Here is a 14,824-nt window from a genome sequence, read left to right as displayed (position 1 = left end):
CAAGCTGACAAACACACCTGGCAAACCCCAAAAAGACACACATAAATTCTTACTAGGTAGAGAAATTGATTTACAAATTTCGAGATTAAGGTACCTGTTAACGAGATTTTTTAACCGCGATCAGGTGGCGTTGGCCTTCAGCTGCTTCCGGTATTTAATTGCGGGAACTTGCGTGTTGACCCCAGAACAGTAGTCTTCATAGGCGGGAAGTTACTCCAGTCGTTCCGTTCCAACTTCACTGGACGTACCACAACCAATGTCCCCCGAAATCCGCAGTCACATCAAAGTCTCACCAATTCCGCGCCAGATGCACCCTATGCTTACAGCGTGGGTCGAAGACAAGTACACGTTCGTCTCCCAGAGAAACTATACTCGAACAACCCCGACATCCGATTCACGGATGTCACAATCTACTCGCAACGAAGAGCCCATGTAATGGTTGGCCTCAATTACCCAGTCTCCACGCTCACAACCGCCATCATTGCCTACACCAACACCCCTACCGCCCAAGAGACAGCCACAGCCTTTGCCGCCACCACAGCGCCTACCGGCTATGTAAACATCCTTACCGACTCACAGCAAGCTTGCCGGAACTTTCTGACCGGATGCATTTCATCTCCCGCCCTCAAGCTTCTCCAGATAATCAAGACCCTGCCAGTGTGGACCCCAGGTCATGCCTCACTCCCAGGGAATGAGGCGGCGCACGCCGCTGGCCGCGATAACCTTCTCCGGGCATTCCTATCGGGGGCGGGCGATTTGGCAGCACCACCCTGCAACCTTCCTATTCCCAGTAGTTACACCGATATACTACACAAATTCCATCAAAGGCGACGCCATTTCCCATGCCCTCAGCCCTCCCTCAACACTCGCAACACCCGACTATGGCTCAAACTCCGGACGCAAACATATTTTAACACCCGTATTCTTCATTATATATCCCCCACTACATACACTTACAACTGCCCTACCTGCTATACCCACAATATGATTTATACCCGCGTCACACGACAGATATAATGACTCTTAGAGAAAATGTCATTCGGGCTAAATGCCACTAACTAGGCGCTACCCGAGAATACCGAATGACGTTTGAAGCGAATGACATTCAGCGGCAACTGGGGTTCGGGAGCTCATTCAGCAGCCAAATAGATAGCCTCGACAGCTGTGGCGCACCACCAAAGAAGGAAGTTCACTAACAAATTAAAGAATACTGTTTCTAAAAAACTGTCAGTAAACTTACATTTTCCCCTTCATCTTGTTTTTCAAATAAAGAAAGACAAACAGGTACTAACAAAGAAGTTCTCGTTCTCAGGGCGCGCGTTGCCCTAATACAGATTTTTCGCGGACTTGCCTCGGCTTGTGATATCTACCGATGTCAACTAAGCTTGCGATTTTGTTATTTTTGTTAAAAATAATACTCTGTTATGTTTAAAAAAATATTATATATGAAAACGATCCAGATGCCCTTGAAATATAATTTAGCTGTTTGGCGCGCTCGCTAATCTTCACCGCTGTCATTATCAAATGTTTCGCCGTCTAGACCCGCACGGCCAAACCACGGTGCAAGAATATTGGGCCAAACCGAATGCCATTGACAGCTAATGTCATTCACTTGGAATTGCGTTAGATTAGCTGTGTAACAGGGGTATTACCATCTTGTATGGGCATGCGCCAACCACCCAAACCCCTCCCTTCCCCCACCGCGGAGCAGTGGTAGTGCGGGCTGACCAGCTCTCCCCTCGGGACTAAGGAACACCTGATCTTCCGGGCTAGAGCAGCAGCAGTCGCTCGAGGATTTCTTAAATGAGAAGAGGAAGGACACCCACTTTATTTTATTTATATTTGTCGGCTCAAATAAAAACGTGTCTCCAGCACCACCACCACTCGGCAATCTTGGCGGTGGGATTGACCACGTGTTCGTCAGGGGGTATATTAGTCGCTAAACATTAATAAGTCTCTTATTTGTCGAAGCACTCGCGACTGCTTTGCTTTTCGTCGTTTTATACTATATATTTTTAGTTTTATATTTCACCATATTATCGTGATCGGTGATGCTGACTAGGAACAAAAATATCAGGTTGAGAAGCATACTTTTCTGCCGAAGATTGTTAAAGGTGTTGTGCCACCAAATTTGTTGCTTGTGCATTCTTTGTTGCAAACGTTTTATATTTCATTAGAAAGCATGATACATGCTCTCACATGCACATATTCTGAGTAAAGAATTTATTATCGCACGATTCATGTGAACAGGATTCGGTTTCGGTTTCTGGGCGCCGATTCAAGCAGTGACGTCACAGCGTTGCGCCATAGCCTCCTTTAGTAGGTTATATAGGAGGCTATGGTTGCGCGGACGCTCTGCCACGCGTGTCTACCATGCGGCGCTGCGGTACGTTGCGACTTTACTGCGGCGTCTGCTCCCCCACATACGTGCTTCACCACGGAAGTAAACACGCCGACTCGTCACGTCAAGCCGCGACAGCTCCGACGCGGATTCTTTGTCTGCATCCTCGGATGCAGACAAATGAAAACCATGGATTTGCAAACCATAAAAATGCTAAAAAAACGCTCAAAAAAAAAAAAAAAAGCTGCCCCCGCCGCGAATCGAACCGGCAACGTTGACCGGATGGGCGGAACGCGCGAGACCACTTGGCCAGCGAACAAACGATTCCACTCCTCGATATAGCCGGTGTACTAGATGGAGGCCCATCCTTGGAGTCGTACGTCGGTGTTTACTAGCTAGTTTACAGAATTCCTGGCTTGCAAACTCACATTTTTTAAATAGCGCTTGCGCAGCAAGGTTCCGCGAAGCCCCCGCGACAGCTTATCGCCATCAACTCTGCTCTTCTGCGAAAGCGCTCGCAAAAATAAGTGTGCCCGGCTGCGACTGCGATTTTGCACTGAAGGGATAGTGCTTGCCGTACTTTGGTTTTACGTTTTACGTTAAAAACCTTTGCCGATACTAATCTCTTATTACCCAAATTACCCTACGTAACTGTTCTTCTGCACGAAACTGACCTTATATTTTCTACAGGCGAGCCGATCGCACACGCATTCCGGGGTAGCGGCGTCGCCGAAGAGCACGGCCGAAGCGTCGAACGCCAAAATACGGATCGCATTAGCGCTAGTGTTGAGTTGTATGGGCTTCATGGAACTTACTGAGTTTATTACCCTCCAGAAAATAACAAAATACAGCCGCGTTCATTGCGGCACGAATGTTGTCGGGGCGCAGTTTTCGCTTCTCGGTCGATTGACGACGCGTCGTGCGACCAGTCAGGCGACCGGTTTTGTTCGCGTCTTCGGTCGGCGAGTCAGTCACACTACGGCGACTTTCCATCGGCCGACGTGTTTGTGTCGCCGTCGGCGTGGTGTGACAACGCGGTCTGGCAATTCGGCAGTTGCCCGATTCGGCAGTTGCCCGCGCGTCGTCGTCGCCGTCGTATCGGTATAGTCACAGAACAGGGTATAGTGTGTCGATACGACCAAGCGACCAAACAAACTGTGCTAACTGGAGTTCACGTTCACGTCGCTCGAGTAGCTAGCGTTGTATGACGTCACAAACTTTGCTGCGCTGGCAATTCACTGACGTCATGGATAGTGGCGCTAGCGATGGGTCCCGATTTCCAGAAGAGCATTTAGGTAATTTTTAGAAGCGAATTAAAATATATATTAAGCGCTTGCTGTACCCAGCACTTCGTGTTGAGGGTCGTTGCATGCAGAGGAAGCCTACAGCAGGCTTTTTACAGACTTAAAATTTGGTGGCACAACACCTTTAATGACGTGCGCTAAATGCAAGGTGCGATTGAAAGGGAACATCTACTGGCGGGGGTTTCAGTTCATGTGTCCTTCACAATGGCGGGCTTACCTAGCCGCATGCGCTAGCTGTCCGGCTGTGCAAACTAGTACGCCACTTTACAGAGAAATTTCTAGAAACCCGCACATCGAGCACGGAAGGAAAATTTGCAGGCTTTGTTTGTGTGACGCTGTGTTTCCACGCCTCGCACTGCACCAACAGCGGGAACGCATATCCAGCCATTAAATATGTAAGGTATACATAACACAGCTACTGAGGTCACTGCGTGCAAACTGGACTGGTGATGTCAACAGATCTCTGGTGAACATACCGAAGATGTCACAAGAACCTCCTTACGACCCCGCCCACTAACTAGATCTGCTGTTCAATAAAACTTTTCCTCCTCCTCCTCCACCACCTCCTCCTCCTTGTCCTCTTCCTTATCTTTCCCACAAAGGTTTCTTCTTGTGAGGACGTACTGGTGAACCAACTGTAAAAATATTTACCGTTAAACCTGGATGTAACGAAACCCTATGTAACGAATTCCTGGATTTAATGAAGTTTTTCAACTGCCCATTGCCAGCCCCATTGAAGCCCATGGGTTTGCTGCCTCTTTGTAAAGAAGACGTTGCTGCGGTCAACCTCGATGTTATGAATTCGCTACTGTTTTTGCCCCTTTTATAAAAAAGCGGCTGGACAAATACAGTAATTTAGCTAATCTCGCCCGCACCGCATACTACCGTGCATTTCCAGTTTAAATGTCTCGCAATTTTAAATGTGGTCTCCGCCGGCGAGAAAGAACAACTTCGCCGCCCAGTGCATTATCCCAGCTAGCCGCCTTTCACCAATTTTGAGTGCGCAAAACGGCATCAAGTTCATCAAATCCACGGAAAGGTGCCCTTTCAGCGTCAGTTCGGTCCTTAAAACGCGTTAAGGTATTAAAAAATGTCAAAAGGCAAAAGTGATAGTTAAGTTACGTTTGTGAAAGCGGAGTAAATGCCCTTGACTCTTTGGAGGTTCCTGTAGTGGCGAAGGTCGTGGGAAAGCCGCTGGGGCGCAAATAACGCAGTTTTCAGTGTGGAATGAATCCATGAAGGATGAGTTCACCGTCAATGGTGCTTAGCACTCGATTGGGTTTCGTTTCTGCTTCACTCACGTTTAATCTTAAGCACAAAACCTGCACGTAACGAAAACCTGAATGTAACAAGAAATTGGGAATATTTGTCAATTTCGTTATATCCAGGTTTAACTGTATACCTATAACACCTCGACACCACCGCGAAATCAAGGAGCGCAAGCAGGAGACCCTTAGGCAGTACCCGTTCGGAACCTGGCAGATCCCGAACTGGAAACTTGCCACCGCCATCGAAGAAAGAGGTGACACGGCAGCACTGGGCGGGCTGGGCCTCAATTCTCCCTCCCACTGCTCTTACCGGATACACAACACCACAGAAGAAATCGTCGAATCCCATCTCACGGCCCAGCAAGTAGGGCTCGGCCTCACGAGCACCGGTCGATCAGTTCTGGACTCTCTAGAGTTTAAAACATTCACGGAGACGGAAGATGCGAGCATGTTCCCTCTAGAAATCCGGACAAGACTGAGGAACATGCATCCAAAACACCACCAAGAACGAAGAGCGGATAGGGCAGAAGCTCTTCAACGTCATAGGGAAAATCAGAGGAAGTGGTATACACTGACGCTACAGACTACACCCGGTATAAAGCGAAAACTGCAGTAATCGCCACACCACAGTTCCTCCTGACTAGCTTAACATAACTAAGGCAACGACGCTACAAGCAGAAGAGACGGCAATCGCCCTAGCAATCGCCCGGAAGCGTATAGACGTTTCCTAATCAGCACAGCCAAGCGACGCATGGCGCCATCAAGGGGCAAATTGAAGCTATGTCCACGTGCATGTGGCCCTCAATTTAATCGCTCAGAACCGCTTGGTCTCACAGTGTAGTAGTTCCGATCCAGCGAGGCAAACATCCTAACCCGGGTTCTACTCCCATTACCGCTTTTTTTAAGGGTTTGTCATATTTGAATATTAACATTTGTTATCACGCATATAATTTATTTATGACATTTTTATGCATTATAAATCATATTTTGGGGATTTTCGTTGCCTTTTGGTCAGTTTTACTACTGCTTCTTGCACGTTTTTGCGAGTTGTACCCTTTTAGGTGGTTTGCGGCTATTTCTGTTGACTATTTTTCTACAACATGGGTTTCAACCATTGCAGGTCTATTTTGGCGGTCATTTTAGTTCTGGTGGTTTTGTATGCTTTAGGTACGTTTTTGCTGGGATATAACCCCCATAAGCAAGCTCCGGTGACGGCTGCTGTACTGACTAGGAAACGCATACACGCGCCCAAACCCGAGCATTTACCATCATCACTCGCTGCCAAGCGTCACAAGGAAATTATGCGGCAGGAAGAATTTCCACGATTGCTCTCGGAATCATCCTTCAACGCCCACCTCGGAGAAACATAAGAATAATCTGGACTCCAGCCAACTCTTCTCTCTGCGGAATCTAGGCGCCGCAAGCCTTCGCTCGAGATTTGGTCAGCCGAGCACCGATAGAAGAAGAGGAAAGGACAATATACCCCCTTCTCACGTACAAGGACATCGCAGAGCATTACCGGCTGGGCCGAATGCAATACCTCCGGTTTCTGACCAATTAAACAGGCCCCAGCAGACTGGTCTTCGTCAAGTCCAGACGAACACGTACCCCCACCCTAAGAGGCTGCACGCTATACACCCAACCCTCTATGATCCCCTGTGCAGACACTGTAGCGTCCCTGCCACGCTTTACGACATGGTATGGGAATGTAAAAATAACCCCCACATCGACGCTATCCAAAACCCGCCCCGAGAGCAGTGGGAGGCAGAACTCACTAGCCTTTTCCCCAGTAGACAGCTGCAGTTGATCGAACGGGCGAAGACGGCGGGTTGCTCTTATGGTACCCTTGACTGAGGGCTCCACCCACAGGACTTATCGAATCTCAATGAAAGTTGTACTCCTCCTCCTCCTATACCTACGCTACATGGAAACTTTCATTTGAGAGTTGACTACTTACTCAACAGTGCGCCCAGTACAAATACAATGCGCCACGCGATGAACAATCCCTTCGAACGCCCCCGGAAGGCCTTTTAAGAGGTAATACTGTACCTAATTTTTTGCAACCATGGATTACCCCTTTGAATGTTGTCTAATTTTTACCCGTTAATTTTTTGCAGCAATTGACCTCTAATATCTTGCGTACTAATATCGGTTAGTTAGACAGAGATGTTACAAAGAAAGAGCCCTAGGGGCCGTTTGCGGAATTAACAAAAAAAAAAACACGAATAATTGAAGGAGTGGAAAAATTCAGTCACCGTTGTAAAACACACAGTCAGAATTGTGGGCCGCAGTATCTAACATTTTGTGATTTTTATCTCCCGTTAATCACAATAGGCTGTGTCCCTTGCTGTTCATTTTGTGATTATCACGCTTTTTGAAACATCAACAAAAACGGTTCGTCATGGTTCTTGTAAACATAACACCATGACGCGCTTAACATTCCACGTACAATCCTTGAAAAGTTGTTGAGGATATGAACCGCCCAGTGCGGGCCGTTTTCAATGAACTGCATGCTGCAAACTGGCGGTAAGCGGAAAATAAATAGAGCGCTGTGTCTACTTTAGAAATGGCGATTATTCTGCGACGCTCAGTAATCATCGGATAATTTAAAAAATTACGATGCCCACGCGGGTACCTCAGAGCGCATCGAAACAGCTTCCCCAACCGGCAGCCACCGCGGCGTTGATGATGATTATGATGACGGTGATGATGACGGTGCTGAGCGGCTTCCTCTTTCTGCCGGGGGAGGGGGGGGGGGGGGGGCGTTGCACAGCGACCCTAGTCGTAACGCCACGGTAAGTCACCACGCCATTAAAAAAAATTAACGCCCTTCCACCCGATGTGAAAGCTGTCGGAAGTGCAGAGCAGTGATTCGCCACAACGGGCTGTACCGCCGTTATCCGCTTACTGCCACTTCCCGCCTTCGCAGTGCTCGCGCACCCCCTGCCTGAAACTGCGCCAGCGGGAGTTTTGGATTGCATTGGATTGGCTTGGCTTAGCTTGGTTCGGTCTGGCCTGGCCTGGCTTGGCTTGGATTGGATAGGTTTTGGATTGGATTAGATTTGGATTGGATGATAAGCAGCAGTAAGCATGATAATCAGCTAATGCTAGACAACCAGGGAAGCTAAGAATGACCAGCTGAACTTTAGCTGCTCGGCTTTCGAAGCCCCTGGGTTACGCCGCGGCGAAGGGACTGTGACAGGCGACACTGTAACACCGTGGCAATGTGCTTGGTTCCTGCGAGCGAGCTAGGACGACAAGTCGAGCGCCTAAAGTGCTCTGCACTTAAAAAAAAAACACCTTTATGGTATTTTTGGGCCAGTCTGACTCCTTAGTTCAGATGTCTTTCTAGCTTCTTCTCTCCTCTTTTCCCTCCGAAATTCTAACCTTCTTTTTTACAAACCTCTAAAACTTTCCAATTCGCTTTTCCGTTAACCTTAAAGCCAAGGGCTTCTGGAAGCGGGACGTGTCCCTCACTGAGCACAAGACGTATGCCTTTGCACTCCGTTGCCATATGTCGCATGGTGTGTGTCCATGCTTTTCATGTAGATACCGCAACACCCTGGCCGGCTATCTCTGGTCCTCAATGTGTCTATGTCGTTCTTCAAAAGCGAATCTGTAAATTAGGTTTTTACGGTGTGCATAAAATGCATTAGATTAGAAGTTTACTATGTTTGTTGTGGTACAAAGCCATAAAAAATGAAGGTATAGCTCACACTAACGCGTAAGACTTGAAGGTAGCGAAGCTGTACGCAACCTTCACGACCATTAAGGCTGTTTGAGTCCACGATTGCAGCTGATTTGCTTCTTCTTCGCTGCGGTCGCCACAATCTTTACTCCATCACTGTTGCTCTGTGTAAAATGCACCCACCGCGTGGTATGTCACCACGTGGTATGTCCCCACATGATGCGTGCATTTTAGGTACACCAGGTGGCACCACCGTTCTAAACCGGGCCTTGTTTCCTCATGGCCGGCTAGCTGCTCCCCAGGCGAAAGCCGTTTTTATTCTATTTCTACATAGGCAGGTAAGTGCTGTGGCCGTTTTTGGTGTTTAACAAATTAAACCACAAATCGAGGCCTTCGTACAAAATTGGAAAGCCAAGAAATGTGTTTGAACCAGTGAAATTGTTAAAGGTAATAATTTATTGTTGCAACACCCTGTATGTATAGCGGAAGTAGCACAGCCAGCTTACCGGAGTATGTCTTCTGTACTGTTCTTCCATCCTGCAAATCAATGTTGATTTGCAGCATATTTTATTACATAATAATTGCGACATGCTCACCCAGCAATTCCTTAGTTCCTCACAGCCAATTCACTCAAGCTGCATCAGCTAACGTCACCCACTACGACAAAACATTTTGAAAATTTTCAACGAGCGAATTTCATCGAATGGATACTTCTCCTGAACAATGGGTAGGTTGGTCTCACTCCAAAGCCATTCTTGAGCTGCTGTGCGATATTCAGGGGAGGAATGGTTACCACGGGATTCCACTTGATATCACCCAGGGTTAATGCTAAAGCTATCTTGGTTCGAACTTTCAGTGGGTGAAGAGCTCGGTTTTTTGGGTACTGAACGTGTTGAAGGGGTGGTGGCGACAAGATGTAATGAGAGGGAAGACAAGTGGCCAGCGGTGTAGAGAGGTAAGGTACAGTTACTTAAGTCCGTATGGTATCAGACCGTGGACGTCTTAAAGGGACGGACCACCGATTTTTGTGGCGTATATGTTCTCTAGTTCATATGAAAGTCAGCATTTTTTGTAGTCGGGTAACCATTTATATTTATATACACTATATACAAACAATTTATAAACAAATTGGCGCAGGTAATTTTAATTTGGCAATAAAGTATCCAAAATCTGAAAGGTGGCGGTTCGTAGTGTTGAAACTTCACACTACAATATGTGTCCCGCTCACGTGAACTGCAAACCTTGCAGCTACTGAAGCTGCTGAAACGTTTGCTCACTTATTGAAAACCTTTTAACACAATTGGCTCTCAGTGTGGCTAACTGAAACTCCATGCCGAGAATCAACGGCAGCGATCAGAAAACGGACCCAGTGAAGGAGCTTTGACGATTCTGAGTCAGGGGAGTTTCTTCAGCGGAAATATTTGTTTTCAGTTTCCAAATACGCCAACGGCAGCTTCAAAAAAAAAAAAAACAAAAAAACAAATGGCCCCGGGATAATTGAACTGTCGACCCACCCAACATGAAGCCAGAATTTTACCTATCGTACAACCCAACAGATGGCGCCTTCGTAGAAAATAGAATAGTGATTAGAAATACACATAAAGGAATAAGAAAGCCTGCAATTCACAATTTTTTAGCTGCGGACAAGTTTTTAAATACCGCTTTTCATCTCGCATGCAGACAAATGTATGTTGCCGCGCTACTGTATGTCATGGTTGCCAGCATTGTTTTTGGGAGGACGCGTACGGCTCGTAGATATAAATATTTCGATTTAAAAAGTTATAGGGCGTTATCAGCAAGGTCATTTAGCTTTAAGGTATTTTGAGGGACGCCCTTTCATTTGGGATAAAGAACATACACTAGACAAAAATCGATTGTCTGTCTGTCCCTTAAAGTGTGGAAATAAATACTAGATAAGCCCTTCGCACAATGGGGAAATAAGGGCAGTTTGTGACGTAGATCGCAGCATAATGGCTCTTGCTGGGCTACTTTTAGTGCCATAGTGCGCAATGTGAGTGTCTGCCTATTTGGCAGCGAGTGAGGGCGTGAAACCGTGATGCTAAAAACTTGATCCGGAAGACCTGATTTTTGCGCAAAGGTCATAAACATTGTTTTTTTCCAATAGATTGGAGGCTCGCTAGCGCTTTATTGATACGCTCTCCAAATCCCGTACAAAGTTGCCATTTAAGATGTAATTAACCGTAAGGCATTAGTTCCGGCTAGGTTTGACATATATCCAGCATTCTGCACGTGAGAACTAATCATGTAAGTTGTACGCCATGCATATGTACGATTAAAGTATGCACCATGTTTGCTAGCATCTTTGTCTATATAAAAAAGTTAGTTACCATGAAGCAGTTTTTAGTTTCTTGAGCTTTCTGCAAGCAGCAGTCTCGTTTCAGTGTCTAGTGTGATCCCTTGAAATAACGCGAGCGCGACTTTTTCAACAGACCAAATACGGCTACAGATTAGTCACAGGACCAGTAGGATCTCGAACATTTGGTTTCATATTGGGGGCTCGGGCTGTCGGCGCCTCCTGTCGTCGTCGTCTACTGTCGTCACGGTAAATCAAGTTGTCAAACAATAGTCAAAAAACAAGTTTATAATTGATAAAACTGGGTGAAGATAATCTCACACGATAGAAACTGATTCAAAATACAGGAACAATCAGTATTTAATTGCATTAATAGCATAAATTTGCTAAATTCCGTCTCGACATTTGTTTCAAATACCACATTTTCTCCTGCAAAGCATACTTCTCAGCATGCTGAGGTATGCGACACGAAAACAACTTACGACCGGTCTGTCTCTCACAATCGGTTAGGTGCGGTTAAATGCGAGAGGGCACCATCACCTCAGCAAGCGCGCGATTGCTCCTCCCACCGGCGCTTCTCCGGCGCCCAATCAGCGTGCGCCATACGGCAAGAGAGAGACTTACAGTCTTTGAATACACATATACACCGCATGCTTCGCCTTTCCCCAGGTATCACGTTAGTGGATATGATCCGGGAGGTTTTTGTATTCATTACTTCAATCATTCTTCCAGCCCGTGCAGTGTCGTGGTGATAAATATCTGAAGTGAAGGTAGAAATGTACACAGAAGCGTTTAACAACACAATACTTATCTTTTATTGCGGAAAGCCAGCTTTTGCCGTCGAGTGGCGCTGAACTTAATTCGCTATTTACAAGCACAGTCGCGTTCACCATTTGAAAGCACGTATTCACAGCCGCATTTGGAAGATTAGGAACTACTGAGTGTCTCACACAAAGCACCTTATTAAAAAGGAACTGTGGAGCCAAACATTTTTTAGGGGCGTAATATACAAAAGAGGACAATAAATTAACCCCACGGTTTAGTGTTCCATGGCCCCAATCATACCTTGCTTTGCAGTATGTGGCGATGCCATAGGGCACACACTTATAATAGGAATTCGGTTAACACACTGTGCGCTGTATTTGTTTAATAAAACGTAGTTGCTAACCGAAAAAGCGTTGAACAATAAAGGCAGATCTTAAAGAATTACAGAAAACCATCGCTAAACATTTCAAATAAACATGAAATTTTCAACACTTGTGTCGAAAGCTTAAGAATACAAGTTGTCAGACGCCCTTAGGTTGGCCATAAACACGTTAAAAATATAAGCAAACCAGCATCGGGGCTAAGAAAGAAGCTGACGAAGAACGGACAGACATTTCGGCAAGCTCGGCATCGCAATATCTGAGTGTTCACCAGCTCACCGTAAACTGTTCTCGAATGCCGCTAATACAGGTGCTCTTCCAGTCTTCCTAAAGGGACACTGAAGCGAGTTGTAAACATGGTTTAATTGCCTTACCAGAATAAAGCATATAATGTGTAGGCCAGGCTCTAAGTTTTTTTGGCTTATTGACTCGCACCATTCACAGAGAAAATCGCGAGAGGAAGTGTCTCTTCCCTCATACCACACCCGCCACCGATTTGCTGACGTTGGCTTAACGACACACTGGCAAATCCGCAAAGCTAAATTTAGCGCTTTGCTAGCAGCTTTTATCAGCACAACCCTTGCATGGACTAACAAAAAGTAGACATTAACCACAAAACGGCTGAAAACAAAACTGAGTAGGACGCTCAGATAACATGGAAACACAATGAAAACAAGTGTGACGTCATCGCATTAGCTGTTGCGGCAGTTCTGCCGTCCATCACATGTAAAATAAGGCTCCAGGGATCACCTAAGCAATCAAATAACAAATCACACGGGTTTAAATGCCAAATTTAGCCCCAAATCGCCCTCTGACATGTTTACTTCAGTGTCCCTCTATGCGCCCGAATCAGGTAAGGTAGGAGCCGTGTCTAAAAAAAAAAAAAAGAAACACATTAATTCGGCGGGAACCATCACGACATGTGAAACACTTGAAGATGTCTAGCGCAACTTGCTACCTAACACATGGCTGCACCGTGTTTCAACGCCAAGCAACATAAGCGCCGCTTGGAATTCCAAAACGCTGATCACTTTCGCAGGTTTAGCGCACGTTATAAAGCAGCTGAAACTGGCGCCTGGCAGAATCCGTTGCTGCTGGAACGTCACAGCAGAAGTGCAGAACAGTTCCACCCATTCGGTTTCCCATATGTACACAAATGGTCGGCTTCTCTTCGTCATCGGCTTGGTCGCAAGGGTCTTGGTTTGGCGAACACGTCTAATAGAGAGCTTCGCCGCTATCCATAGAGCAGGCAGTGTTCGACTGCGGCAGATAGCGTTATGCGGTCTTCGAGCAACCGCAGAGTCGTGTTCATACTCCGCAGAGCAAGGCATGACGTAATTGGCGCCGGGCTGGCGGGCTCCCAGCATGCACTGGGAGGCTCCTGGCCCGCAGAGAGGCACGTTTATGGAAGACTTCAGTTGTGGGCTCCAAGCGGGCGGGGCATTTGAGGGCCATGCTTTACGCCAACATCACACTCCACCCGAAAGCGTAACATTACCGACCATTAACCTGAAGCAAATCAGGAGACCTATTGAAACATCACCGGTAAGCTCATACATAACATAGGCCAGCTCCGCTGACATGCAAAATGCAATTGGATTTCAGATTACAAGTAGAGATCGCAAAAAAATCACAATTCAATAATAGGGAGTGATGGGCGGCACTGTACATTTTTGTACCCTTGGAATGTTGTCACTCAGCGGGGCTTTAGATTACAGATGAATTCGTGAGTCAGAAAAAAGCCAGAGTACTCATACAACCCTGACAAAAATGATTAGGCAAATGTACCCTGTCATTTACAACCGAAGGTTCCGCACGTATGATTCGGTATGCCGAAATAAATTCAAGTTGGGAGAGATGTTGCCAGAAGAGAAATATCGTGACGACATTTTCCACAAAAGAAGGTGGTGCTCTTAAGGCAGTGTTGCAATAACTCTTATAAAGCAATTTCCATTTGTTCGAGACGTTTCAGCAGATGCATTACTGTACGACTGTTAAACGCAAATTTCTGCTGGAACCTCAGAGGCAACACTCCGGATTTCGCCCGGGCGCCAGAAGTGTCAACAGTAAACGGACACTCGAACGAAAAATTCCCATTCAAGGTCCGCAACCTTTCAAGCCCTCGCCTGCCCACCGCCCTAGGAGCGCCCCTGACCCCGCCGGACATCTCTTCACGAGGCCGGCAGTTGTTCGTCGTCGTCGGCGCACGCAGGTCCCGCGAGGGCCAGCTCCCTACCGTCGACGGTCGCTTCGTGTATGCATCCTACGAACCCGAGGTACAGCGCGGCTGGCAGGCCCGGGGGCAGCTTGGGGCAGCCTCCGAGCCAGAGCAGGCCGTCGGTGTTGAGCTGAGTGGCCCCCGGTGCCGCGGTGGCGCTCAGGGGCTTGGCGCCGTCGACGGCTAGGGTGGCCAGCCGGCCCTGGCGCTGTAGCCGGGCGCTGTGCCAGCGGCCGTCGTCGAGCCGGGACTCGGACCAGAGCTCCTGCCGTCGGGCGCCCAGGTCGAAGGACACAAGCAGGCGGCCCTGGTCCAGGGCCAGGGCCATGTGGTCGCCACGGCCGCCCGTCCACAGGATTAGGCCCCTGGGCTCTCGGCTCCGGAAACGAACTTCCACCTCGTTCTCGGGAGCACCGCTGCAGCAAGCGAAGATAGGAGGGGGGGGAGAGGCTATTACTATGCTGATTCACCTGTAATACCCCGAGCCGCTGATATACAGGGTGTCCCAGCTATCATGCACCAAGATTTAAAAAAAGAGCAATGGCG

At 47.4% G+C, this 14,824-nt stretch overlaps 1 protein-coding gene across 3 annotated transcripts in view; it reads right to left on the bottom strand.

Moving 5' to 3' along the window:
• Positions 1-11,717: 11,717 nt before the first annotated feature.
• LOC144158403 (agrin-like) overlaps positions 11,718-14,824 on the bottom strand; it is a 289,317-nt gene continuing 286,210 nt past the window's right edge. For all 3 annotated transcript variants that reach the window (XM_077689275.1, XM_077689274.1, XM_077689276.1), the window contains one exon: positions 11,718-14,694. In XM_077689275.1, coding sequence (XP_077545401.1) covers positions 14,232-14,694 — 463 coding nt within the window. In that variant the 3' untranslated portion in view covers positions 11,718-14,231. The remainder of the gene's footprint in view (positions 14,695-14,824) is intronic.

Source organism: Haemaphysalis longicornis, unplaced genomic scaffold, assembly GCF_048455015.1.
Source record: "Haemaphysalis longicornis isolate Haplotype H1 unplaced genomic scaffold, Haemaphysalis longicornis Haplotype H1 scaffold_10, whole genome shotgun sequence".
In the NCBI taxonomy this organism is placed as follows: domain Eukaryota; kingdom Metazoa; phylum Arthropoda; class Arachnida; order Ixodida; family Ixodidae; genus Haemaphysalis; species Haemaphysalis longicornis.
The sequence above is the reverse complement of the archived record's forward strand: the minus strand, read 5'-3'. Positions and strand labels throughout refer to the sequence as shown.